At 38.0% G+C, this 11949-nt stretch overlaps 1 protein-coding gene across 1 annotated transcript; it reads left to right on the top strand.

The window, feature by feature from the left end:
• The first annotated feature begins 278 nt into the window (after nt 1-278).
• Nucleotides 279-11616, top strand: LOC111436526 (nucleobase-ascorbate transporter 12-like). Its single transcript, XM_023074287.1, has 10 exons — nt 279-1010; nt 1156-1253; nt 1353-1523; nt 2265-2365; nt 2440-2575; nt 2729-2779; nt 2890-3177; nt 9047-9281; nt 10288-10574; nt 10922-11616. Exons 1-10 carry the CDS (start codon nt 494-496, stop codon nt 11141-11143), a joined length of 2106 nt encoding a protein of 701 aa, XP_022930055.1. The 5' UTR covers nt 279-493; the 3' UTR covers nt 11144-11616.
• The last annotated feature ends 333 nt before the right edge of the window (nt 11617-11949 follow it).

Genomic DNA, 11949 nt, shown 5'->3' with positions numbered 1-11949 from the left:
AGGATGAGTTAAAATTAATTTAAGGTTGAAATTTATATAATCATTAATTTAAAATTTAAATGGATAAAATTTACTTTTATTTATTTATTTCGTAATTAAGTTAAAGTATAAAGATAAATATATTTGATTAAAGTTTTAGAGTAAGGAGAATAATTGAGGGGAAAAAGATAAAAAATTGAAAATGGAAAAAAAAAAAAAAAAAAAAAGTAAAATAAAACGCGGTTTGAGGTTCTCCACCGCTTACTGAGTTGTCTCACTTTGGCGTTTCCTTCACTCTCTCCCACACATTCTCTCTCGCGCTCTCTCTCCCTCTCTCTCTGCCGTCTGCACTCACTCACACACACACACAACTCACTTTCTCTCTCTACATCAGTAGCTGAGCTCTAGTGAGAGGGAGCTCCATTTCTTCTACTTCTCTACCCACTTCCCCCACCTCCGATCTGCTTCCGTTTCAACCTATTATGCCGCACTAGTCTTTCTCTTCCTCTCTCTAATGTCCTCTTCCGACCCCAAATCCCGCCAACGTCCGGGTCCATGGCCGCCCGCGCCGGACTCCTCTTCAATGCCGCCGGCTTCTTGGGCCAAACGCACCGGCTTCCGTCCCAAGTTCTCTGGCGAGACCAATGCCACTGATTCCGGCAACCTCGCTCTTCCCCCGAGGTCGAAGGATCCCCATGCCCACACGGATCTTGAAGCCGGCCGTCTCCGGGGAAGTTCTGCCGTTAATGGAGAGCAGGAGAGTGTGAAGGCGGCTCAGCCGCAGTTGGAGAAGGCTAAAGATGAGTCGGTGAGGAGGAGGAGGGATTCTGATAGCTTACCGAAGGGTTCTGCTCCTGTACAGAATGGACAAACGCTGCCTCCCCCTCCGCCTTCCGAACCGGCGAATCAACCACGGCGGCCGGCTAGAAATGAGGATGTGGTGGATGTTCTGCCGCAGATTGGGGATGATGATGGATTTGTGGCCAGACACTCGCACATGAAGTACGAACTCAGAGATACGCCTGGTCTTGGTGAGTTCTTACTCTTTCTTTTTATGCAGATAAGAACACTAAGACGAACACTCTGTTAGTTTAATTGTAGGGTTTGCAATTTGTAAGTTTCGTAATGGGAGGTCATGGCTGATATGATTTTGTTTGTTGTTGCTCAAAATTTCAGTCCCGATCGGTCTATATGGATTCCAGCATTATATTTCGATGTTGGCTTCGTTGATTCTTATTCCGCTTGTTATTGTTCCTGCAATGGGTGGCACTTACGTAAGTAGATTGAAGTTTCTTGTTTGAAACTTTTTTTTCTCCTTTTTAGACTTTTATTTGTGCAAATTCCTTGATCTGATTGGAGTTAGTGGCTTATAGGAGGATACTTCAAATGTGGTATCGACGGTGCTCTTCGTGTCGGGCATCACTACCCTTTTGCATACTTCTTTCGGCTCAAGGTTACCATTGATACAAGGTCCATCATTTGTTTTCCTGGCTCCAGCATTGGCAATTATCAATTCCCCTGAGTTTCAAGGACTTAACGGGAACGTATGTTTCTCTTTTCCTCAGTTTTTTTGTTCTTTCTCATTGCATTAGGGATTATGAAAATTAGCAACTCCTAAGGGACGACGAGCTTTACTTTTCCGTTCAATTCTATTGATTTGTTTTGCTTCATAGTATATGGGTTCTGTCTGTCAAAGCCTTTAATGAAGATGTTTTCAAACATGTAAGTCCATGGCTGTGTTTTAAGATGAAGATTATGTTTTATGGAGTTTAAACGCTTATTTCTGTGTAGAAATGATTACGCTATGATGACGGTGATGACTCTAGGTAATTAGAAATCTAGGGTCGTTACAAGTTATCTCGCCGCCTCACTGTTACTAACACAGTTGCCCCTCTTCCCACCAGTTTTGAACTTTAGTGTGGTATATATAAGAGTATCATTGGTCTTAACTTCAGTCTACTTTTTGTCTTTCACTTTTATTTATTTTATGCCATGCTATTTGAAGAGATTAGTTGTTTGAAGGAAGAACAATTCGGATCATGACCTTAACTATGGACGAAGAAACTGAAAGTCCTAGCTTCATACTGGACTTATTTTTATTGGCCATGAACGTGACATCTTATTCATTGAGAAACGAAATAATGCAATAAATTTATTCTCTCTAGTCTCGACCGATATGTTTTATCTTTACTTGCCCTAAATTCAAGAAATCCCTATTTTAAAGATTTTTTTATACTTTGGTGAATCGTACCAGATGTTGTATTCTTTTTTATTAATGCTTGCAGAATTTTAAGCACATAATGAAGGAGTTACAAGGTGCAATTATCATAGCTTCAGCTTTTCAAGCAATACTTGGATATAGTGGACTGATGTCACTGCTTTTGAGGTATGATTTTGTTGACTTGTAACGACTTTCTGCTCACACATTACACGAGTAAGTAATTGATTTATCTTTTTCAGGCTGATCCATCCTGTAGTTGTGGCCCCAACCATTGCTGCTGTTGGACTTTCGTTTTATAGTTATGGTTTTCCACTAGTTGGTGCCTGTCTTGAGATTGGTGTAGTGCAGATACTGTTGGTTATTATATTTTCTCTAGTACGTTCATCTACATAGATTTTTTTTTTTTTTGCCATATTTTACCATTTAAATGAAAAATAGTGACAAACATTATGCAATATTAGTCGTCATGCATCTGTTTTCAGTCAAATTACAAACAAATTACTAACACACTCTCCATGAATTCCACAGTACCTCCGGAAGATATCTATTCTCGGCCATCGGATTTTTCTAATATATGCAGTAAGTGAGAGGAGTTGCAATGTTTGAAACTGATAGTTTCCTGATAATCTTCTTTAAGGTTGTCTTCTAACATCCATAGGGTCGATCATGATCTTATATTCCATTGCCAGGTTCCACTTGGAATTGTTATCACGTGGGCTTTGGCGTTTTTGCTGACTGAAGCTGGAGTTTATAGTTACAAAGGTTGTGATACAAATGTTCCTGCCTCAAATATAATATCTGATCACTGCAGAAGACATGTTTCAAGGATGAAGCATTGTCGAGTTGATACTTCTCACGCACTAAAATCTTCACCGTGGTTTAGATTTCCATATCCGTTACAGTGGGGCACTCCCGTCTTCCACTGGAAAACAGCAATTATTATGTGTGTTGTGTCTGTCATCTCATCTGTGGATTCGGTTAGTAGTCTCTTGTTTCTAGTCTTCTTCTTTTGATCTTCATTAATTATATAATCTTTCTAGCAGCGCATTTTTTTTTTTTTTTTTTTTTTTTTAAATTTTCTTATGCAGATATGTATGCGTACGTGCTCATATTATGTATTTTTGAACAAGAGACAAGCTCACATATGAAAGTAAATATAAACTTCAAAGATACAAACTTCTGAAAGAGGGAGAAAGAAAAAACATAACACCCAAAAAAAAAGAAAAAAACAAACAAAATAAAGGAACCAAAGAACAGCCAACTAAAAATAATAACTGCAAAACTAGAAGATAAAGCACCACAAACTCTCAACTGAAACTTTAGTGGGAAGCTCCTCAAAGTATTGAAGCTTCAAACAGAAACCGCACCAACCAGCTTGAAACATCACAACATAAAAGGAAGAGAAACAGCAACTTCCAAGGAGAAAAGCTCGAATACCCCAAGGAAAAAGAATGAAACAACAACAAAAGCCCTATCATTGCCGAACTCAACTCTGAAGAAAACCACAAGAAGCAGCAACTTCACCCTATAACTGAAAACCGATGAGCAAGACAAACCACGACAACCACTTCGGCCCAACTAATGACTAATGGATTCCAAGGAGAAAACAGCATATCAAATGGCCAAAACACTAACCTCAAGAAATCATCTAATAGATTTCATTGCCACATTCTTTTAGAAGGGAAGAAAATTTTTCTTTTTCATCTATTGTGTTGATGGAGAGGGGGAGGAGAAGACTCATCTGATGGCTTCTTTAAAGGTGAATTAAGTTCTCGAAAAATGAAACTTAGAGGTTCTTCAAAATCTTCATCAAGAGCTTCACCAGATACCTTTTCATGCCAATTAACCATTGGAAAATTGAACTCCAAGCCACCACTATTAAGACTTCATACTGAATCCTCCTCTGACTCCCTCATCTTCCACCAAGAAATCTGAATTTTTGATGGCCCCATTTATTGAATTAATAAACCCCTTAGAAAGAGTTACTACAAGATGTTGAAGATTAAGAGTTTTGTTGGGACACTGAAGGCTCCTTATTTGAAGAAGAATTCAGTTTGGTTATGTGCGGAAAGACCCATTTAATGGGTGCATCTCTCCAATTAAATCTTGATTTTGGGTTTTGTCTTAACACATATGATGCACGAATACAGATATGCCATGACACAAGCGCGATGAAACATCATTCTTTGAAAATCTTGGACATGGACCCAAAAATGACACATTTATTAAAAAAATACATCTTTTAAAAACATATATTATTTTTATTCCAGAAAGACATTCAAAATCATGAAATTTATGCATTTATATGCTAAACAAATGAGTTTGATGTATTTTACTCCATTTTTGAAGACTTCTGTCATTTATTATTATTGTTGCAACACAGTTAAAAGTGAGGAAGAGTGTTGCAGTACACCTATCAACTTAAGTTTGATTTGATTGATGATGTAACAATTATATATCTATTTAGTATACTTAACAAATATTCATTATGTATCTAACAAATGTTGGACCTATATTGACTTTGGACAACTAGTGAGTAACACATTTAGGACGTGTCCAACTAGGTAGGGTCATTGTCCAAGTGTTGAACATGGACATGCTAGCCAAGCTAAAATGTATGTTTAGATGAATTTGAAAATGTAGTGTTTGTTATCTTTTTTAAAAAAAGAAAACAAAGAAAGTCAAACCTAAGGATCATTCTTTCTTGATAAATTTAGCCTTTGAATACTAAATTGTTTTACTAATTTGTCAGTCGGTTTTTTTCTTTTTCTTTTTTTTTTTTTTTGGTCCTCTTATGTTCAATATTCACACACTTTCAACCAACCTAACTTTTCTACAATACTTTCTCATAAACATCTCACAAAGCTTTCTCTCTTGATCCCTGTCTCATTTGAATTTTCTAGTGGTTTGGTTCTTCATAATCAATGAGGTTATTGTTTTTTTACCAATTTATGACGTTTTTCACACTGTAGGACTTCTCCCACTATTCCATTCCAACTTAAACTTAATCTTCGAAATTTGCACACTATTTTATTTGCCAGATCACCGTCATCATTTTACTGTAAAGAAAATTTGAAACAAATTTAAAGTTCATGGGTAAATATCTAGAATTTCGTAAGCTTAGCTGATTGGAATCTACCCTGGTTGAGGTGAGGGGCATTTTGCAAAATTTAACCAACAAAACATGAAGAACTCTAAATAAAGGTCCATGGTTCTACGACATTGATCCATGAGGCTACCAATGAAAAAAAATATACATGTTTTTCAGTAATTTTAGGCTTCCTGAACTTAGTAAAGAACATGGAAGTTGAAGGGAGAGATTACGTAATCATAGAGGTGATGAAAATTTTTAAAGGACATGCAAATTGATTGCCCTAGGGTCCAAGGAATGGTTAGGGGCAAGATGAACATAGTGTAATTTGATATATAATGTGGATAATCCAAGGTTTCATGTTCTTGCTGAGGTCTCCTAAAATGGAAATAGGAGGTGGCGAAGGAAAATTGTACTACGAGGCAAAATTGAAGAGTTAATACTCTTGACTCGCTTAAGAGAAAGATGCCCTTTTTAGTTGGGCCATCTTGCTATGTTTTTGTCACGTGGATCATATTCTTTGGAGCTGTCTTGCTATGTTCTTTGTCGGAGGGTGGTGTAAGCCTTGGATAATATTTTGTGGAGATGTGCTTTTTCTCAATCTGTGTGGAATTATTTTTTGATGTGTTTGGCCATCTGTCGTCTCTTGAGAAGGAAGATTTTTGTAGCAAGCCAAGGTTTGTGCTATTTTGTGGGGTCTTTGGGGGGAAGAGGAATAATAGAACTTTTGGAGAAATTGAGAGGGGTCTGTATGACGTTTGGTCCCTAGTTAGGTCCTATATTTCTCTTTGAGCATCGGTAACAAAGTTTTTTGTAATTGTTTCCTGTGTCTTATTCTTCTTGATTGAATATGAAGTCATTTTATTTTGCTGGACCCCTTATGTGGACTTTGTTTCGATGAAAACTGGCTTTTTATATATAAAAATTAAAAAAGCTAAAAGGAAACTTGGTGATACATTTTCCACCAAGAGCTTGATAGCATAACAAAATCGCTGAAGATTGAGATATAACTTACCCAAGATTCTTGCTTGACGCACCTATCCCATGTACTAGTAGTGACTGCACGTGCAATAATCTTTTGTCATAAGGTGTCCGATTCTAAACCGTTTATGTAAGCCACATAGTTGGAAGATCAAAATTCTTATTCACCTAATCCCTTATAACAACTTATCCTTACCTTCACTCCTTTTATCTTGGTCTTGGTCGTAACCCAAAAAACATTTTGTTTTGGAAACCTTTTGTGGATAAGGTTTGTACAAGACTTACGTTTCTTGACAAAGAAGTTTTCTCCAAAGGGGTAAGATTGACTCTCATTTACTCGGTCTTGACTGGAATCCCTATCTACTTTTCAATCTACTTTTTGTCACCCTTTAGAGCTCTTTGTTCTATGTGTAAGAAACTAGAGAAGGTTATGAGAGTTTTTTTCTTTTTTTGTGGAAAGGGATTGATGGGGAAAGGCAGCCATCTTGTGCGTTTGGAGATGGTGGGTAGCCGGTGAACCTAGGGGTTTAGAACTTGGAATTTAAGGGCTCATAACAAAGCGCTTTTGGCTAAATGGCTTTGGTGGTTTCCCGCGAGTCTACTATCTTGTGGTATATGATTATAGCATTCTTAGTAGATATGGGGTGGGGTCAAATGCACATACAGAATCCTGTGGAAATAAATATCTAATGAGCTCCCTACTTTTTCTCATTATGTTTAGTGTTATGTGGGTGATGAGAAGGAAATGTAATTTTGGGAGAATAAATGGGTGAGGGATAAACCTCTCTACTTTACGTTTCTCTTTTTGTATCACTTGACCTTATGAATATTGCTCGGGTGGCTGATATCTTTGTTCATTTTGAGAGCTCTTCCTCTTTATTGTCGGGTTTCCATTATCCATTGTTTGATAGGAAAACAATAAATGTCATGACTCTCTTATCATTGATATGGGAGTCTGAGATTAACACGTCGTGAAGGGATATTTGCTTTTGGAGCCCTGACCCTACAAGAGGCTCTTCTTGCCACTTGTTCCTTTATAGCTTGTTGAAACCTTTCTCCTTCTAGTGAGTCTGTTTTTCTTCCTCTCTATAGAAGATGAAAATTCAATGAAGGTTAAATTCTTCGCGTGGAAGACTATTCATGGAAGAGTTAACAGTTTAAATTGGCTACTGTAGTATCTGAAGAAGTGAACCTTAAGATTGTCCCAAAGAATGCCCTCAATATATCATCTGCCCCCCTAGCGAGATGTTTAAATTTATACACTGGTTTGAGCTTTGGTGGTTTGTAATTTCAAGTTAAGCCTTATCCTTTTGGATTGAAGCTATTCTTTGTTGAGCTCCCTTTGTTAGGCTGATTTTTTTTGTACGCCCTTGCATATTCCATTGAAGTGAAATCTCTTATTAAAGGAGAAACAAAAAAAAAAAAAAACAGAGAGAGAAAGGGACAGCGCTAACGGCATCATGGGGAACAAGGAAAGCACCAGAGCACACCATAAGGGATCAGCCCTTGAGCTTTCTTGACTTGTCATAATTAAGGCGAGAAATGGTTTAAATTTAAAAGAGATGCAGAACGTTATCATGGTTCACAAATGAATCTTCCCTCTCAGAATGGAAAAAAATGTCATCATTAGCAAGTTGGGAGAAATATAAAAGTTTGTCTATTCCACAACCTTTGTGCTATACCTCTATGTATGTTCCCTTAAGTCTAGTAGAACATCCACAATCACCCAAAAATGGAAGGAGATAGAGTCTCTGGTGATCCTGTAGTAAGAATCGTGCTCCTAGGCTTACTGGTGACCAATCAAGACGATGGAGAGAAATTTGCTGAAGATCCCTAGTTAAAAGTTAAATCCTTGAGAAACGCTGTAGAATGCTTTTATCTACATGATCATCCGTATTTTCAAAATCAATTTAAAAATGATCCCTAATATGGTTCCTATAATTCTCAATTGCTATGTTGCCTATAAACAACCTGATCTACTATCTAGTTTCTGATGACAAATGCTTACCCTGATTATTAAAAATGATGCTAGGTAAAATTTTCCCATAGAAATCTAACATATTCAACCGTAATTGAATCTATGTTTCTTTCTTATGGAACTTCAAAAAGAATCTTAAATAATCTAAATAGATCCTCCTCAATTACCTCCCAGTTCTCCTAAAGAAGCCAAAGTGAGATCATCCCAAGAGCAAAATAAACCAACGAAAATAATGCAAAAAACAAGGAAAGCTCAAAAGAGTTAACTCAGTAATGCTTTTTTTTTTAGTGAGGTGAATCTGACTTGAAATTATGGGGGGGAAAAACTAGCTGAAGAAAAATTCCAGGTTTAGAAGTGTAATCTGTGAAGAACTGTGAATAGTTGCCAGTGCCTCTAGTTCCAAGATTAATTCCTGTTGCTGAATTTACAAGAGAAATACAGATTTCTTTATATCCTCTCCTATCTTTGATCATTTAAGAGTGAGGGACAAGGTCGTAGGCACCATTTCTTCAGCTGTTTTTATAGTAAAATTTGGCAGCCCACTGTCCGAATATTTTTGGTTGTAGATGTCTTAGGCTTCATGGCAGGGAAAAAAAAAAAAAAACTTTTATGTTTAATGATTTGGCATTGTTTTGTCAGCACAGCAAAAAATTTCTTCTACATAATATTTATTACCCATGTAGTGTGTACATTTTTCATGCTTACCTTTGAGTGAAACTTTTTTTTTTTTTTTTAATCAATGCTAACTTCATTTAGTTTCTAAATCACAAATCTAATTTATTCCTGAACCACTCAGGTTGGTTCGTATCATGCAGCTTCATTATTGGTGGCATCCAGACCGCCATCACCTGGTGTTCTTAGTCGAGGAATTGGACTGGAAGGTCTTTGTAGTATTTTGGCTGGTCTATGGGGCACAGGAACCGGGTCTACAACTCTTACTGAAAATGTTCATACTATAGCAGTTACAAAAATGGGAAGCCGCAGAGCAGTTGAACTGGGTGCATGCATTTTGATAGTGTTATCTCTTGTAGGTGAGTAAATTCATATTGGGTGCATGCATTTTTTTTTTTATAATTGGGAATGACTTTGTAGGATCCAGTTTTATCAGTATGTTAGAAACGCGCGGGATTTCTTGTGCAATTATTATTAATGTGCTTAGTGCTCTTTTTTCTTCAAATATAAAAATATATTGGACTCGTCATTCTGAATGAATTTGAGCTAGCTTGATCACAGAGTTGGTGCCCATCTCTTATAGCTTATACTTCCTTCTTTAGGTGTGACCTGTCAGATCTCACATCGGTTGGGGAGGAGAACGAAACATCCTTTATAAGGGTGTGGAAACTTCCCCCTAGCAGACGTGTTTTAAAAACCTTGAGAGGAAGCTCGAAAGGGAAAGCCCAAAGAGGACAATATCTCTTAGCGGTGGCCTTGGGCTGTTACAAATGGTATCAGAGCCAGACACTGGATAATATCTCTTAGCGGTGTGTTAGTAAGAACGCTGGGCCCCGAAGGGGGTGGACTGGAGGGTCCCACATCGATTGGAAAAGGGAACGAGTGCCCGCGAGGACGTTGGACCCCGAAGGGGGGTGGATTGTGGGATCCCACGTCGGTTGGGGAGGAGAACGAAACATCCTTTATAAGTGTGTGGAAACCCCCCCAGCAGACGCACTTTAAAAACCTCGAGGGGAGGCTCGAAAGGGAAAGTCCAAAGAGGACAATATCTACTAGCGGTGGCCTTGGGCTGTTACATGACACATGATTAATTTTTATTACCTTATGACAGTTATGTTCTTTTAGCATCATGAAGTCGATTTCTATGATGATAGCTTTGTCTTTGGGTGGAAGTAATTACATCTGTTCTTTCACATTGTCCCTGAAATTGGTGTCCTATCCTTTTAGAGTATTAGGTACTGCTAAATTCTGATTGGATTTTTTTTCAAATAAGAAAACGATAAGGATCAGGATTAATGGGGAATGGCTGCCGATTACTTACTTTATCTCATTACACATTGGCCTAATACTCTATTGGCCTTGTAGGTAAAGTTGGGGGCCTTATTGCTTCCATTCCTGACGTCATGGTTGCTGCTCTTCTTTGCTTCATGTGGGCAATGCTTACGGCACTAGGCTTGTCAAATCTTCGATATAGTGAAGCAGGAAGCTCTCGGAATATTATCATTGTTGGATTATCATTATTTTTCTCACTTTCTGTACCAGCCTACTTTCAACAGTACGGTATCTCCCCAGGCTCCAACATGTCTGTTCCAAGTTATTTTCAGCCGTATATTGTTGCTTCCCATGGACCTTTCAACAGTAAATCGGGAGGGGTATGTCTCTCTCTCTTTCTCAATAACTCACTCTCTATAAGTTAACGAAAGCGGCCGAGACATTTTTACTGTTTTTTTGGTGCCGATATTGGGATATTTTGTTCCTTTTTTCCGATCATTTCTTTAGCAGCTTTTTGTGTAAGTTTCAACTTTTTCTTCATTAGCTATGATATTTAAAATGGATAAGGACGCTGAGATGCAACTTTTCTCGTCCATCCTTGTGCATTTTCCCTTTTATTAAAGAACTCTTCATGTTTCGGTTGCGAATGGATTTCTGAATAATCATTAACGAACATCTTAGCTTTATTTTTTTTGTTTGTGTCTGATCCCCGATTCTTGTTTTGCAGCTGAATTTCGTTCTCAACACATTGTTCTCTTTACACATGGTGATTGGATTCCTAGTCGCCATCATCCTTGATAACACTGTGCCCGGCAGTCGACAGGAACGTGGTGTATATGTGTGGTCTGATCCTGAGACTGCAAGGAGGGAGCCTGCAGTTACCAAAGACTATGAACTTCCATTCAGGGTTGGTCGAGTTTTCAGATGGGTGAAATGGGTCGGATTCTAAGCGACCAGACATTCAACGATTTTATGACCAAGTATCGTTACATATCGGTCATCATTCAGACAACGACGCAATGGTTGTGTACGAAATGTAAGTCCCTACAACTCTCCTCTTCGCATGGTCTATAGTCCTCTTTTGTTGCGCTCGGGGTCGGCGGGGGTATTTTCTTACACGAAGCACATTAGCAGAATAGGTTTGTTTAGTAGGAGATAGCTGTGTACATTTTTTGAAGATCCAGAGTGATCTGGGTTTGTTGTAATTTAGATTATAAAATGTTGTGTGTACTACTAGTTGACTAGTCTGGATTTTCATGCATTTTGTGCAAGTTTTGGGGGTCCCTCCATCCTGGGCAGGTCCATGTATATTTTTCTTCTTCCCACTTATTTAATTACCTTCTTTCATTCTTTCTTTCTTTAGGGATTTCGAGTTCCAATTCTTATTATTTGTGAGAACCGAATACTTCGGTTCTTAAGGAACGTCGATCTTAGCTCATCTCTTTCATCTTTTCGGGTTCGAACGCTTGAGATCATATCAATGTTGATTCATTCTTAAGTCGTTTTCAGGTGCTCATGGTTTAGATAGAGTATGGATATATTTTGTTGATTAAATTAGTCTAATAGTGGGCAGCTGGTTTGCGTTGGTTTATTGGTTTGGTTCGTAATTCGTTTGGACTGGTTCAGTTGACCCTCGAGTCGGTCTATGAGTTCGAGTGAAGACAAAAAAAAAAAAAAGAAAAAAGGGTGAAAAGACATGTATGGCCTCCATTGGGAATGGTCAAGGGATGCATGAGGTAGCAAAGGGAGAAGTGG

This window comes from Cucurbita moschata, unplaced genomic scaffold (genome assembly GCF_002738365.1).
Source record: "Cucurbita moschata cultivar Rifu unplaced genomic scaffold, Cmos_1.0 Cmo_Scf00055, whole genome shotgun sequence".
Taxonomy (NCBI): domain Eukaryota; kingdom Viridiplantae; phylum Streptophyta; class Magnoliopsida; order Cucurbitales; family Cucurbitaceae; genus Cucurbita; species Cucurbita moschata.
Note: the sequence above shows the minus strand (reverse complement) of the source record. Positions and strands in the feature narration are given on the sequence as shown.